At 51.6% G+C, this 16,270-nt stretch overlaps 1 protein-coding gene across 22 annotated transcripts in view; it reads left to right on the forward strand.

Annotated features, from left to right (window-relative positions):
• DYSF (dysferlin) overlaps positions 1 to 16,270 on the forward strand; it is a 201,772-nt gene that overhangs the window by 45,839 nt on the left and 139,663 nt on the right. For 12 of the 22 annotated variants that reach the window (XM_010963692.3, XM_010963698.3, XM_010963696.3 and 9 more), the window contains 9 exons: positions 154 to 259; positions 4,641 to 4,755; positions 6,004 to 6,096; positions 6,414 to 6,625; positions 8,155 to 8,283; positions 8,660 to 8,722; positions 9,447 to 9,497; positions 11,249 to 11,279; positions 11,861 to 11,976. In XM_010963692.3, the coding sequence (XP_010961994.1) occupies positions 154 to 259; positions 4,641 to 4,755; positions 6,004 to 6,096; positions 6,414 to 6,625; positions 8,155 to 8,283; positions 8,660 to 8,722; positions 9,447 to 9,497; positions 11,249 to 11,279; positions 11,861 to 11,976 (916 nt within the window). The remainder of the gene's footprint in view (positions 1 to 153; positions 260 to 4,640; positions 4,756 to 6,003; positions 6,097 to 6,413; positions 6,626 to 8,154; positions 8,284 to 8,659; positions 8,723 to 9,446; positions 9,498 to 11,248; positions 11,280 to 11,860; positions 11,977 to 16,270) is intronic. The other 10 variants (XM_010963697.3, XM_010963700.3, XM_010963703.3 and 7 more) reach the window with 1 other exon arrangement.

Consider the following 16,270-nt stretch of genomic DNA (forward strand, 5'->3'; position numbering starts at 1 on the left):
AGGGCTGCCGGGGGAGCCTGGAGGGGGCCTGGGCATCCTAGGCAGATCAGCTTGTCCATGGGGTGTTTGTGAGGTGGCGGTGGTGAGGGTATGCGGGGGGAAGAGCTGGGCATATTTGGCTGGTTTCTACATGTAACTTCTCTTTCCTCTCAGGTTCCTGGGGGAAGCCAAGGTCCCACTCCGGGAGGTCCTCGCCACCCCCAGTCTGTCTGCCAGCTTCAATGCCCCCCTGCTGGACACCAAGAAGCAGCCCACAGGGGTAAGTGTCCACTGGACTCTGCATCAGGCCAGGTCCTGTCTGAGACCTTGCCTTTCTGACCTCCGTGGTATCTCAGAATCCGGCTCCCAGCAGCCAGGCCTGGCCTGCCCTGACCAGAGCACAGGGTGCCTGGGAGTGCTCGGGGGGTGGACAGGATGGGAGGGGAGGGAGTCCGGCCCCAACTACAGCGCTGCAGTCAGCCTTGCCTTTGGGTCACCTCCTGGGATTGATTTTTCACTAGAAATCTGTTGTCTTCTCAGGCTTCCTGGCAGCCTTGATTACGACCCCCCAATCTCCCTGGTAGTCCGTCCACACAGCCAGTCCCCCTCTCCAGGTCTGGAATATCTGACTCATCTGGGTCACAGAACACACAGGAAGGAGACAGACATTCCCCTCCCTGGCCCACCAGGACCTGTCAGACCCCCTTCCCTTCCTCCATTGTCCTTCCCGCTCCTCCCCCAGCTCCCAGTGCTCTCCCAGTCCTCCCAGACAATTCCCAGCCCTCATCTCTGGCCGCCCGTTATTTTTAGTGAGCTAAATATACCCTGTGGGGTTCTTTCTTCATGGTCAGTAAAATTCCTGACCTTCCTTCTGGGTCAGCCCCACCTCCCAGGATGCATGGGTTGGGGGGACTATTGATCTGGAAACACTTCCTCCCAGTGGGACCCAGGGGATTCTCTCGGACAGAGTGCAGCTACCTTGCCCTGTGGAGTGGGGTGTGTGTGTGTGTGTGTGTGTGTGTGTGTGTGTGTGGCTGGGGACTCTTCTTGGCTGGCTTGGACGTGGCCAGTCTTGGCAGAGCTCTGAATGGAACCACTACTGGGTACTGGGAGCAGGAGAAAGAGAGTGACTGACTGAAGTCACACAGTGAATCTGTGTCCAAATGGGGACCCAAATCAGGGGGCGCATCTCCTGAGCTCTCAGGGATGAAAGGGACTTGAATGAATGGACCCCTGGTTCACTGCCCTTCAGATGCTGGAATTTTCTCCTAAGGTGGCTTTGACCAGTGATGGCCAGGATGCTTCCTTGATGGGGATATGCCCCTTCTCAGAGAATCCACCCCTTTCTCAGACAGCGCTCACTGGCAGAGCATTCTGGGTCAGTGCAGAGTTCACTGAGGCTGTCTCCATCACCTCCTGAACCCCTCTGGTCCTCCCTTTGAACCCTTCAGTCTCCTAATGCTCCGGCAGTCGAGAAGGGCTCCAAGGACTCTGAAGAGGGCCAGAGCTGGCTGCAAAGATGTAGAGCCCTAATGGGGGAGTGGCAGGTGTCAGGGCAGCTGGTGGAAGAGGTGTTTTGCTTGGTGCTTCTCCACTGCATCTCGGGGATGGGGCTGCCTACTTTGTAGTGTGTCGGGTCCCCGGTGCCTCCAACCAGGGTTTCTCGCTTCCTGGCTGAGCTGCTCAAACGTCTCTTCCCTCTAGCCCTGCATGCACCCAGGACGCTGATGTTTCCTGCCGGGCCTCCTGCACTTGCTCCCCTCCAAGCTCCAAGACCCATCCAGCCCCTAAGACACGTGCCCAGGCACCCTCCCTGGGTGCCTCACCTCTCCTCTCCTCTCTCTTCATGCCCATGCTCTCATGTCTGCGCTTCCTGCGCACCAGCTGGGAGCCTGCTTCCTTCTCTTCCCTGGGCTGAGACCCCTGGCTGTCCGAAGAATCTGCCACTCCTTCAGAAACCATGTCTCCAAGAAGAGGGGCTGAGGGCCAGAAGGTGACGGATAGGAGAGGAGGGCTGGGTCCTGACAGATGTAGCCTCAGCTGAGCACGCGGTGCGGGAGGCGGGGTAAAGTAGGTTTCTGGACTTACCTCGTGTGTGTGTGTGCGTGTGCGTGTGCGTGTGCGTGTGGTTTCCCTGCACCAACAAACAATGCCCCAGACAGCAGCGGGGTGGCCTACACTTCAACTCAATTCTGACAATGTCTACCCTGCGATAGCATCAGATTCCACAGATTAAGGGCTCAGTCCTATAAGACCGTCCCCTCAGCCCCCTTCAGACAGCAGCCACAAGCCCAGGCGACTGCCTGGGCTTCTGATCAACTGGCTATAGATCAGGGATTCCCAAGACTTCCTCCTCAGCTGATTTGCTAGAGCAGTTCACAGAACTCAGAGAAACATTTTACTTCCTAGATTACCGGTTTATTATAAAAGGATCTAACTCAAGAATAGCCGGATAGAAGAGACTCACAGGGCCAGACTCAGAGGCACAGAGCTCCCACGCCCTCCCCAGGAGCGCCACGCTCCACGAGTCCACCAGCCCGGAAGCTGTCTGAAACACATCCTTTTGGGGTTTTACGGAAGCGTCATTAGATAGACGTGACTGATGAAATCACTGACCGTGGCTGATTGATTCAGCCTCCAGCTCCTCTCCCATCCATACCCAGAGGGTGGCAGGTGGGACTGAAGTTACATACCTCTAAAGACATGGTTGGACCTCCTGGCAACCAGCTTCAGACTTAGGTGGGGTCTAAAAGTTACCTCATTAACATAACAAGAGACACCTTTGTCACTCTCAACACTTGGGATATTCCAAGGGTTTTGGGAGCTGTGAGCCAGGAACTGCGGACAAAGACCACATATACATGAACATCGTATTTTGGTCATCTGAATGACCAAATATGCATTTCATATACATCAGTATTGCATGGAACCTCCTCCCTGCAGCCCAGGAGGTAGCTCTGGCCTGCGGAGGGGGTCTAGGGCCGTCTTCTAGTCCCTGTGACAGTACTAAGTCACACTGCAGCCCCAGGCAGGTCCCAAGACACTCAGTGCTGGGGCTTCCTGCCTGGGACCTGGGGCGTGTTGCACCGCAGTGTGGGGCACAGAGAGCCGGGCATGTGCTCAGAAAGGACAGGGAGCCCTATCGGCAGCTGTGGAGTCTCACTGACCACTTACTGAGGCCGATTTCTGGGCGACACCTGGTGGTGGCTCAGGAACCTGCATGGCTGTATAGGACAATGCCTTGAATTTGGGACTTAGAGGATCTCATTGCCATCCCCGGCCTCTTCCTAGGTCTTCTGGGATGGGGAGCTAGCTCCAGCCTCCTTCTTCATTGTTCTGAGCACCCCTCCACCCTCACCACACACACACCCCGGCCCTGCCCTCCCTTAGCCTGGCTGCCCTAGCCCAGGCCCCAACCTGGAGGGTTCAAACTCCAGAGCTGGATGCATCCAGGACCTCGAGCTCCTTCCGTCTCAGGACCAGGATTCACTCCAGGAGTTTCTTGACATCCCCAGTATTACTCAACAGAGATAGATGTCTAGTGAATTATGCTGAGTTGCCCAAAATATAATAGTTATGTTAATAAAGGGTTTATCAAAATTTGGGGAAATACTTATAAAATATTAAGTAAATTATTAAGTAAAAGAAAAGCATTTGATGTTCAGCAGAGCTGTACAGTATTTATTTAAAAAGATTGGAGAGAATTATATCAAAACATGAACAGTGGTGAAATTATAGCAATGAGTTTTCTTTTGCATTTTTTTCTTTAAGGTTTTTGTAATTTCCACACTTTCTTACTTTGGAGTTTTTGTTACTTTGATCAATAAAAAGGTAGCCCCAGAAGGCCTGCTGGACTTGTGGGACCAGGGAAGCTCGGCTAGGCCCCCATGGGCCTGGGAGCTGCGAGGCTGGAGGGCCTGCCTTGGCTGTGCCTTTCCTTCAGGCCTAAGTGCCCCTTTGAACAGTGCTGGTCTCCTGGTGGGCTCGGGTTGGGTGGGAGCATAAGGAAGTCTTCTCTGTCCATGTGAATGGCATGACTAGTCACTCTCCTATTGCTGGTCAAAGCCAGAGCAGCTGGGGGTGAGATGGGGGACAGGGGTGCTTCTGGGAGGGAAGAGGGGTCAGAAGGGTGAGCAGTACCCTGAGACCCTCTCAGTGCTAGCTGGGGCCCGAGCAGAGCAAGGCTGAGCTGTCTGTGGGGAAATGGGAGGGCCCTTAGCTGAACAGAGTGGCCAAGGGGGCTTTTTCCTGCAGATGGGCCTAGGCTGAGAGTTGAAAAATCCTGCAGGCAAGTTTCCATCATTGACTCACTTATAGAAGCTTACTATGCATTCTTTCAACTAATTTAATCCTCATTTGACCCTATGAGGAAGGTGCTATGCTATCACTATGCCCATTTTACAGATGAGGAAACTGAGGCACACAGAGAGGTTACAGATCTTGCCAAAGTCACATAGCTTCTGAGTGGTGGAACTTGATTGTAGATTTGGGGCCCTTAACCACCTATGTTGATGGGCCCCTGGTGGTGGCTTTGCCACAACCTCGTGCAACCCAGACCTCTTCCTTGGTGGAGGGATGAAAGGAATAGGAAGGATGCTGGAGGGCAGTGGTCAGAGGCCAACATTCTAATCTGCTGCCTTCTCACCCCCCATCTCTTCCAGGCCTCACTGGTCCTGCAAGTGTCCTACACACCGCTCCCTGGAGCTGCGCCCATGTTCACACCATCTGTGCCTCTGGAACCCTCCCCAACTCTGCCCGACATGGATATGGTGGCTGGTGAGTCCACCCTCGCCCTGACAGGGCCTGGGGGAGGAAGCCCAGCAGTGGGCCCCAAGCCTGGGGATGAGGTGCCTTCCTCAGATCAGGGGCTGCCCGGGCCTGGAGAAGAGAGGGAGTGGGTGGATGGGAAGTCTTGAGAGCTGACTTCTGCCGTGCAAAAAGCAGGGGCAGGAGGCATGCTCCCCTAGGTGCTGCAAGGATCAGTGTGAGGACGCCCTCCCAGCACCACCTGTTCAGGGAAGGGGCTGGGTGCCTGGTACTCTGCAGCTCCAGATGGCTGGGAGCTTTAGAGAACATGCCTGTGCTGGGGATGGGGTCTCTCCCAGGTAATGCCTGGGGCCCCACCTGCTTCCCAGAACTGAATGCTTCCTGCCCGGGTACTCCACAGGCCTTTAGTGACAGCATGTGACAAAGGGCTGGATTTTCCCTGAAGGAGTCCTGGGCTGAAGTCAGGGGACATGAGTTCCAGGCTTGTCTTTGACACCAAGTAGCCATGTGACTTTGGGCCAGTCCCTCCTTCTCTGGGCCTACAGTTTATCATCAGTGAAGTGAGCAGACCGAATTGGCTAAGTCTCATAGTTGCCTTGGTCCCTTTACTTCCCTCTCCTGGCCCTGAAAAGTGAGGACCCAGCCCAGGGTGGCTGGTCCGCCAGTGGTGGGTTGGTGAGGCCTCCATGTAGTCCAGTCTGCTGACAGGACGTGATGGGCCAGGTGGGGACTTGCCTGTGGGAAAGATTCCAGAGTTTCTCTCATGGTGAAGGAGCTAGAGGCAGACACCGCATTAAACCCCGCAGCCTGTCTCAGTTGTGCCCTGAGTCCATCCCTGGCCCCTAGTGGGCTTCTGGTGAGGGAGGCAGAACAGGGCCCATCTGTGTGGGACTTGGCACTGTCTGAGCTTGGAGGTGGGGAGATCCCTCTGGACTAGGGTTGAGGGGGGAAGATGAGGTGTTTCTGGTGATGGAGAGGGCGGGGAGGCTGAGGGCCCTGAATGTTCTGGGACCACTTTTGAGGTGGATTTGACAGAGTTAGGATTGGCCGCTCAGGGAAGCCCCTAGTGGTGAGCAGCTCCCAGTCCTGTCCAGAAGATGGTGAGGACAGTCCCTGACAGATTCGGAAATGGTTTCTGAGCTTCGCGCCAGGCTGGGGCAGGCGGGGAGAGCAGGGTCGAGGTCTCGGACCCTAGGTTGGCTTCCCTCACCCAGCTCCCTCCTCCCTTCCTGGGGCTGTGCCCTGCCCATGTGCCAGGTGGGGGACAGAGCCGGGCCGAGACTTGGTCCCTGCTCAGTGACAGCACCGTGGACACGAGATACTCTGGAAAGAAGTGGCTGGCCCCCACGGGTGAGACACGGGCCGGGCTGTCCTGATCCTACCACCTGTAACCGGCTCCCATGTGGCCACCGTCAGCTCCTGAGAGTGGGACTAGTGGCTCATCTGGCAGGATAGGATGGGGAGGGCAAGGGCCATTCTGTTCCCTTCCTGCTGACTAACTGGACTGACCACCCTCACGTTTCAGCTGTTGGAAGCTCCTCCTCTTCTCCCTCATCCATCCTGGCTGACCGGTGGGGAAAAAGAGGGGCAGGGGACGTGGGTGCTGGGCCTTTGGGTCCTCGGTCGGCTGGGCTGGGACCCAGCCTCATTAGCACCCTCTCCTCCAGACACAGGAGGAGAGGAGGACACTGAGGACCAGGGGCTCACAGGAGACGAGGCCGAGCCATTCCTGGACCAGAGTGGAGCTCCAGGCCCAGGGGCTCCCATCACCCCAAAGAAACCGCCTTCCCATCCTCCCCCCTACCACCCTGGGGGGAGAAAGAAGAGGAGCACGCCCACGCCCAGAAAGCTGCTGTCGGACAAACCGCAGGACTTCCAGGTGACTGCCGTCTCCTCCTTTAGCCCAGCAGCTGCTGCTGCCGGCACCTGCCTGTCTGTCCAGCCTTGGGGCAGGTCCTGAGGGCTTTCCTAGGTGGGATCTGGTTTCCCTGGGTCCTGGGCAAGTGCTCGATAGGGAGTCCATGTCTTGGGGCCTTCAGAAAAAGCCTCTGCCCAGCCTGTGGTTTTGCTCTTAAAAAAAAAAAAAAAAAAAGTGAGGGGAGGGGTCACTGCCAGAGTCAGCATCACTGCCGCTGATACCTGTGTTCCCAGCCACAGTTCATCTAGCGGCCAGCTCTGTGCTTTTCAAAGTGTGATTCTGGGGCCAGCAGCCTGGAAAGGCAGGATCTTGGGCTTGTCCCTAAACCCACTGAAAAAGAATCTGCATTTGAACAAGATCCCCAAATCTGAGAAACTCTGCTTTTTTTTTCTCCCTCTATTCATTCCTCTATTTACAGTCATGATTTTTCTGTATGTCATGTGGAATTTGAATTTGTTCAAGCTCCTCACAGAGTGAAACTATTAATATTAACCCTTTGACATATTTTTTCATCCAAAAATCTATCCCTTTTAATTTGCCTTTTAATTTTGGTCTTTTGCTAATTCTTTTTCTTTTCTGTTTTGATGTAATTGGATTTACTGATATTTAACTCTTCAGAATAACTTTTAAAATTAAAAACAGGAAGCTTAAATATTTATTTATTCAATGCAACAGATTGTAAAAATATATTTCAGTTCTAAATCATGATAATTTAAGCAAAAGTTCTACTTATAATCACTATGTTTGGCTGAAAGACAACATTCTAACTTATTTTTATCGTTATTTGCAAGACGTTCTTACATTTTTCTCCTTAGAAAATTAATATGTATTTTTTTGGTAGAAAATTTGGAAAATACTATACAATGAAGAGAATAAAAATCACTCACTCTGCCCCCTTTCCCATTGCTATTGAAAATATATTCTTCTATAGAATGCTATTTTTAGAAAAGAATTTTAAAATATTTAAAAATATTTTGCCCAAATTTGGAAGCACAGATGTTCCTGAAGCTTTTATTTACTTAAAGTTCAAAGAAGAAAGCTCAATTTATTTCTCAGAATGTGAGATGTTCTGTGTTGCGTCTTTTACTGTGTAAGAATAAAGTGCGGTTACGTCACTACGTAACTTTGACCTCTGAGCGAATTGTCAGTGAGGACACTGACACTCAAACAGAAACGTCAGCATCAAGGAGTCTGAGGTGGGGCTGAGGAGTTCCGGGGCTGGATCCTCAGCCCAGCCCTGGGGTTTAAGGCTGGCAGCTTCCTTGGGGGCAGCCTGGCAGCTCTTATGTGGAATCATGGGATTTTATAGATGCGAGGGACCTTGGTGGGAAAAGATTGTTCTTCCAGTGTTCCTCCTAATTCCTTTTTAATACCTGTCCCAAGGAGCCAGCAGTGAGAGTGGTCCTGAGATTTCTGACTATCTCGCGTTGAGGGGGTGGGCGCCTGACTGCTTCCTCTTCCTCCTACTCATGCCTCCTCCTGGCTTTCAGATCAGGGTCCAGGTGATCGAGGGACGCCAGCTGCCAGGGGTGAACATCAAGCCTGTGGTCAAGGTCACCGCTGCTGGGCAGACCAAGCGGACGCGAATCCACAAGGGAAACAGCCCCCTTTTCAATGAGGTGGGAGACCCTGGGTTGGGGCTAGAACCTTGGTGGGTCTTCCAAACTGGGAGCGCAGAACAGATGCCTGGCAATTCATTCAGTGTTTGCTTATGGTGCTAACGTTGGGTCAGGAGCTGTGCCAGGTCCTGAGTAGGTTATCTGAGGAACTGGAGAGAGGGCTCCTGCTCTTACTCCTGCCGTGGGCTCCCTCTGCTCCATATCCGCATCATCCTTTTAGGCCAGCCGTCCACTCTGTCCCTGAGGTGACAGCCTCCATGAGGTCGAATCCCCACTTGCTGTGTGGACCAGACCTGGAGGCTGGGCGGTGGCCACCCCTCTCCCCACCCAGAGTCAGTGGGCCTTCATTTGTCTCCCTCTCGCCCTGAACCAACAGACTCTTTTCTTCAATGTGTTTGACTCTCCCGCGGAGCTGTTTGATGAGCCCATCTTCATCACGGTACGTGTCAGTGTCCGGAGGTGCTTTGTGGGCTGTGTGCACACGTGTGTGTCAGTGTGTGTGTGTTTGTCTGTGTGTGTGTCTGTGTGTGTGTGTGTGTCTGTGTGTGTGTGTGAGAAAAGCCTAGAAGCCGGGCCTGGGTTACATGGAGAGGCTCCAGTTCTCTACCCCCTGATCACAGAGATGCCTTCAGCTGCTCAGACGCAGACGGCAGCCAGGTGGGGAGACTCGCTGCTCAGGGTCATGTGCCTCTGGCCAGGGTCCTGAACCCACTCTTGCAGCAGATCTTTGATTTTTATCTTATTTTATTTGTCTACGTGCTTGCTTCTGGCCAAGATTTTCTTTCTCTGGGCTTCAGCCCCTCCCTTTTTTCTTTTCCCCCTTTCTGCTGAAAGGCAGTATAGCTTAGTGGTTAAAGTGTGGGCTCTGGAGCCAAACTGGATTCTGGTCCTACCTGTGCCATGGGGTTGGCGGGATGTTGTGTGATTCTGTATAAGTGATCTCTTTGTGCCTCTGTTTCTTCATCTGTAGAATGGGGATAATAATAGTACCTACTCGTGGGTTTCTTGTGAGGATTCAGTATTGCTTGCAACAATCTCTAATAGAGCAAGTGCTACCCAAGTGTGGGCTGTTATTCTTTGGAAGGGAAGAGCAATTGGGTTGGGCCCCTGTCTGGGCCAATGTTTATTTGTAGATGAGAGTTTTAATTTATCTTTCCTTCCAGGTGGTAGACTCCCGTTCCCTCAGGACGGATGCTCTCATTGGGGAGTTCCGGGTAATGGTTTATTTTCTTTGAAAGCAGTTGGTTCTCATTTGTCCACATTAGTGGAGGCTCTGTGGGTGATGGGCAGCGTTGGTGCCCCAGAGAGCCTGTCATCTTGGTTTGTGTTGGGGAAATATAATTAAGAAAACAAAACAAAACAAGATCTTCTAATGCAGAAATCCTCTCTACCACAAAGGTAGTAGAGAAAGAAAGCGATTTTGTTGCTGAATAAGCATTGAACCAGAATATGATGTGTATCAAAGGCAATCTGCTACGAGATTGCAGAGATGGAAAGAAATCTTGTACAGAGCCAAGCAGACACACCCCATTCCATCCATGTTCTCAAGATGAACAGTAACCAAGCTAGAGATCTGGACAGCATTTCCGGCCACACATGGTTCATCCTAACTTTACCTGGTAATCGGGGCGACCATCTCTGTTTGCTAACTGACTTTATCCAAAAGAAAAAAACAGAAAACGAGCTCGCATTTTTACGATAGGAGGTAGTTTTGTAATTCGGTTAAGGTAGGCCCTTCCCTTTCCAGAGGAAGCTGACAAAAGGGTTATTTGGTTTCTAAAAAGATACATTTCAAAGAGATAGATCAAGTACTCACATTGAAAAGTTTTCCAAGGAAAATGTTCTGGCAAGAAGAGAAGAGAGGGACAGGGGGAATTCAGCTTCTTATTTATAATTTGCCTTTGTCCTTACATCTTGGGAAGGCAGCGTGGGACCTGAGTTTAGGCAGCCTTCCTCCTAACTCTGAGCATCTTGGGCCAGTGTGACGCCAGCCCTCTGTGTCCTGAGCTCACCTGGGTTGGGAGCGGGGTCCAGATGTGCAGTCCAGTGGGGTCAGGTGGGGGGCAGTGGAGAGAGGGGGGAGCCTGCCCTCTCCTTCATCCCAGATGGTGCAGAAGTGAACAGTCCACTGCAGAGGACTTTGAACTGTGCACAGGATGGCGTTAACAGGGTGCATAGAGGAAAGGCGACTGGTAATGGAGACCTTCAAAAATGGTGTTTTAATGTCATTCTGATTGATTTTCTCATTTTTGAATCCTCAAGCATTTAGCAAATAGAAAGAAATGGCACAGGTTTATTTTGCCCTCCTCCTGCTGTCCAAATGAAATATGACCCCTTTTCTAGAAAGTAGTGACAAGATAGAAAACTGAGTCTGTTTTTCTAGAGAAGCAGTTTTTCAAAAGAATGAGCTCGAACTTGAGTCATTCTGTAACAAACAGGGTCTTCTGTTTTGAGTCTCTCATCTTTGAACCACATTCTTGTTGAGAACCCAAGGGCTAAGTTAAAAATAATCCATGATGTTAAAAAAAAAACCCCTTTATATTTAGAGCAATTTTAGGTTCATAGCAAAATTGAGTGGAAAGTGTAGAGTTCCCCCATGTCCCCTCGCCCCACACATGCATAGCCTCCCCTACCATCAACATCCAACTGATCTATGATTTTTTTTAATAGAAAATTATAAAATATAGGAAAGTATAAAAAGAAAATAAATGTACGACCCAGAGATAGTACAGGTACCATTTTGTGTTTCCTTTGCTCTGTCTTTTCTATGCGTAGATACACATTACCAAACTTCGATCAAAATGTATTCCACTTTCTTTCCGGGTTATATCAGATGACAAACATTTCCCCATGTCTCCAAATGTTCTGGAAAACATGATGTTTAATGGGACAGCATAATGCATCATACTTTACTGAACACTCTGTGAGCAAGAGTGTGATTTGTGCTTCCTCTGTTTGATTGCAGATGGACGTGGGCACCATCTACAGAGAGCCCCGTGAGTCACGCTCTCACCCCTAAGCTTGGGCAGGTCCTTGCATTTGGGTTCTGCAGGCTGCATGGGGGCACCGACTGGGGACACTCATCTTTCCTTCCTGGGGGTTTTAGAATTTAGAGGCGGAGTTTGATCTTGGAGGTGAGGTGGCAATTATGAAGAGAGGGCAGGCTTTCAAGCCCCCAGGAAGATGAAATGCTCACATGGGTCTCAGTTGGCTCAGCTGGGGTGCTAAATCTGTAGGGCCTCCAGCAAGGGTTGCTGGAGACTGGAATCATCCCCAGACAGGATGGGTCATTTGGATGACAAGTCTAGGATTTCTCTACACCCTGGTCCCTGAGGAGGAGGAAGATGGTCTGGGGTCTGGCTTTGGCAGCCTCTGATAGGGGTTTCTATTAACATTTCTAACTTGGACTTAAATGAACACTCAAAGTACTATTTATTCTAGAATTTGAGTCCTTCCCCCATGTCCGGGTAGATGAATCCTTCACCTCAGCCCATGTAGTCTGCCCCGGGCTCCCGGATGTGACTGCAGACTCGAGTCCTTCTAGTTCTGGGATCACCAGTGGGTGTCGTCTCTCTAGGACACGCCTACCTCAGGAAGTGGCTGCTGCTCTCGGACCCAGATGATTTCTCTGCGGGGGCCAGGGGCTACCTGAAAGCAAGCCTTTGCGTGCTGGGGCCTGGAGACGAAGCCCCCGTGAGTACATTTCCTTGTCCTCCTCACAGCCCCTCCACTTAGCAGTGGTGACACCGAGCGAACAAACAAAAAAAATCAGCTTTAGATTTTTCTGATTTAGAAGAATACATGGTAACTATGAGAAAGGCAGAGCACGTGGAAAAGTATAAATAAAAAAAGAATCACTCATAATTCTATGAGTCACAGAGAGCTGTTCTTAATTCCTTCTTGCAGAAGGGTATGCGTGTGTGTTTTTCTCTTTTTTTGTGTGTGTGCAAAAGTGAGATCATTCTCTCTATATTGTATTGGAGTCTGAATTTTATTGCCTAAAAATATAACATTATGATCTTTATAGGTCAGTAAGTAAAGTTATAAGTTGGAGGTAGTAAGAATAAGAAAGGTGTTCCGAGCTGGGGAAATAGCAGATGTTTGGGAAGAGGAGAAAATGTTGGGAACAGAAATGAGGGGTTAATTAGATACAAGCAGAAGGATTTCTGAGAAGACACAGAGTGCCCACTCCAGGCTGGCGGCTTTCTGGTACAGCCTCATAGTCCTCAGTGGCCTAGAAGCAGAAGAGAGGTGGTGGATGGAGGTGGTGGCAGGTGGGGATGAGGTGGGAGTGGTGGAGGCACAGGGCTGAGGTAGCTGATGGAGCCTGGCAGGGAGGATGCAGGAGGACCAGGCATAGAGCTGATAAGCAGGACAAAGAATAGGACAGGGCTGGGGGGCACACATTTATTGAGCACCTGCTGTGTGCCAAGCTCTGTGTTGGGTGCTTCATTTGATGTGAGTGGGGGTTGGAGGAGGTGGAGAGGTTGGAAACTGTCTTTAGAGAAGGGTTTCGGTGGTCAAGATTTTCCTAGAGGATTGGCTCTGAGTGGCTGGAGGTTTGAGTTACGGCCATCCCTCTAGCAGCTGAAGGGGAGGGGAGATTCAGATGCTGTTGGTGAGGGACATGGAACTATGTTGGTGAATGACTTGTCCACATGGAGGTTATCTTATGGGAGAATTGGAAATCAAATAGGCAAATGGTGAGGCAGGTACTGAAATCATCAAAGCGAGGCGAGCCAGGAGGACTGGGAGAGGCAGGAGGGGCAAGTGGGGCTCTGGGGAAGGGTTGGGGAGGTGGAGTCCCCAGGGAAAGCCGTGTGCCATCATGGAGGTGGAGGGCAAGTTCCATGAGGATGTTAAGGATGGGGAGCTGGGTGCTGACAGGAGCTCAGGAAGTCACCATGGAAAGGGTTAGGGGAGGGAGAACTCAGGGTGCTGCGCAGCGGCTGGCTGATGGAGCACATGTGGACCAGCCCCACCCAAGAGCCCCTCCCCTGCTCTCTCATCCTCCATCCCTCTGTAGCCTGACTCTCCAGACCTCATGCCTTCTTGCTCTTTCTGCGTGGCATCTCTGAATCTATTATCTAGTATCCTTTTCTAAAACCCTCCCTCTTCTTCTTCCCATTCAGATGTTGTTTTCCCCAGATGAAACCACTTTTCTTGAGACCAGCTCAGGGGGAAGCCTCTGTTTTCCATGCCAGTGCTCCGTGGTCTTTGGGACGGAAAGTGTGGCCGTCTTTTGGCTTCTTACAGCACCTCCCCAACTTCAACACTGCCTTCTTCTTTGAAGCCTGCCTTACTAGTTATTTCCCCCTCTTCCGGTCTTCTGGGCTGTTACCTACCCTTGGCGCAGGCAGAGCTGGTGCAGGAGGGTCCTTGCTGGCAGATTCCCATCTTTGCCATTATTCTGAGGTCTGACGTGTCCTCACCCAGGAGCCATCGATGTCTGCTCTTACTTCCTTCAAGATCCTGAGCTCTGAAGTTCCTCTCTCCACCGGTTTCTTTCTGCCTCTTTTCCTCCCTCACCCTCAGTGAGTGACAGTTCTTCCTCCCTGAGGTTACAACCCTGATCCTTCTCCATTTCCCCTTCCATCAGCTCCCTCCATAGCCCGGACCCCACCCACAATCCTCACTCACACTATGTGCTTACTAGCCCCTGGGGTCTGCTGCCACACCTCATGTCCCCCACCCTCCCCATGACTCGCTGTCCACACCCTTGGTCAGCTTTGGTGGCAGACGTCACTGGGAGCTGCTGTTAACTGCTTCTTTTACTTGCATGAGGTTGACTCTTAATCCCATTCTCCACGGAGGCTGCTTCCAAACATTGCTGTCTTTCCTAAACCCCAGCCTCACCCTCCTTAGAGAGGCAGGGCTGCAATGGTGCGGACCTCTGAGCTCCTGAAGCTCTCTGGTCCTCAGCCTGTTTCCCATCTTCCTGGTCTTCCCTCCCTTCCTCACTCCCCACCCCCTTAGCCCAGGCTCCCCTCCTGGCGTCTTGTTCAGCCTGCCCTTCCCGTCTCTTCTCTCTCCCCCTCCCCTGGCTCCTGCCCTCAGATCTGTACCCGGCTCCAGATTTCTCAGTCTCACAACACCCTGCCTTCACCATTTCTCCCCATCCCTCCCCTCCAAGCTGCTTTCACCTTCCCTCTAGCATCACCAACTTCTTGAAGGAGTTCCTGGTGTCCCTTTTCTCCGGTCCTTTAGCAGCTGCTCCCCTCTTCACCTCTTCAGTACGATTCTGCTGCTTCCTTCCCTGAAACCACTGCTTCAGGGTCACCCATTGCCAAATCCCAGAGCTCTTCTCTCATTAGTCCGCTCTGCTGCGCCACAGCGTTCGATTCCAGAGCCCGTGTCTTATCTGAAACTCTCTCCTCCTTTAGCATTTGAGACTGTCATTCTTTTCCTTTTTTTTTTTTTGTATATGGCTCCTTCAGATTCAGTGGCTCAATAAAATTCTGCTGCATGCCCCTTTGCTGTGTCTTCGACCCTCACTGTGGAGTTAGCCCATCTCTGTTGACCTGAGGCTCCTGAATTGCTCATCTCCAGCCTGATCTTCAGAGCTCCAGACACTCAGTTTCAGTCGCCTTGTAACAAAGCACATCAGCACGTCCCTTAGGTCCCTCTAACTCGACACAGGGAAACCCGGTATCCTTGGCTGCCCTCTCCCCACACCTGTTCCCCATCCTATGTGAGGTGACATCCTGGGAAAGGGCACTTGTCATCCACTTAGTCCCCCAGGCCAGCAGCCTGAGCATCATTCTTCATGCCTCAGCCCCGCATGCACACAGTTGGCCAGTCTTGTTGGCATGACAGTCTCAGTGCATGCTTCTCCTCTTTCCCAAGACCAGGGTCCAAGGTCAGGCTCCCATCATATCTTACTTGGGCCTCTGTGTGAATGAAGATGTAGGACCAGCTGCTGTCATTCCACTTATCCCCACGTTACCGCCAAAAATCACCTCCTTTAAACCCAGGTTCAATCATGTAAGTCTCCGTCTCTTAAAAAATTGCCAGTGACCCACCCCATCTCCCAGCTGCTTTCAGGGTGAAATCCGAAATTCTTAGCATGAGTCAATGCCCACGAAAATCTGGCCTCAGACTGATTTTGCGGTGCCACTTGCTGGTATGTACCTCCACGGACTCCAGGCAGCGTGCCCCTTTCCAGAAGGCACTTCATCCTCCTCCCTGCCTTTTCAGCTGTGGAATGCCTGCTCTGTCTTTGCCCACCAAAAGCCGATGTGGTCTTCAAGACCCAGTTCAGGTGCTGCTTCCTCCACGAAGTCCACTTTGTTCTCCAGGGGAATTTATTGGTCTTTCCTTTTGGTCACCAGGTACCCCAGGTTTTGTTGGTTTAGTTAGTTTACGTGTCTATCTCTGTCACTAAGACTCAGTTTCTTGGGGTCAGGGACACTATAATACATATGAACTCTTTTATTGCCCCTCTTGCCTAGTATAGATCTGGTACACAGTAGGTGCTTGATCAGTGCTTGTTGTCTAAGGGAATGAACAGTGTTACGGATGACTGAGAGCAGAGATGATCATCTTCTTCAGACTTGAGCTCAAGAGAAAAACGTAGAACGAATAGTTCCCTCATGGGTGCTTGTGTGATGTAAGGCGTTCTGGGTGGAGAATTTCGCTGCAAAGATTCCAAAGCAAGTTTCTGAGTGTGGACTGAGTGGGGCTAGGCCAGGCAGCTTTCAGGGAGTGGGCTTCTGGGCGTGGCCTGACGCCCTCTCTCCCCTACCCCTCTGCCACCCACTTGCCAAAGTGCCACACCTGGATCTCTTGTTCCTCAAGCTGCCATGTGAGCCGTCAGTCTGCGTGAGTTGCTTCCCCTGCCTGGAGCCCTTGGTCCAGGTCTCTGAGCTGGGAGACGCCCAACACTGTTCCCTCCCTCCTCTCAATATAGTTACAAGCCCCCCTGCTCTGTTTTCTCGAAACTCACTGGTTCTGCATCCAGCCTGTGTTAACCCTCGTCCAGAAATCA

Source organism: Camelus bactrianus, chromosome 15 (genome assembly GCF_048773025.1).
Source record: "Camelus bactrianus isolate YW-2024 breed Bactrian camel chromosome 15, ASM4877302v1, whole genome shotgun sequence".
In the NCBI taxonomy this organism is placed as follows: domain Eukaryota; kingdom Metazoa; phylum Chordata; class Mammalia; order Artiodactyla; family Camelidae; genus Camelus; species Camelus bactrianus.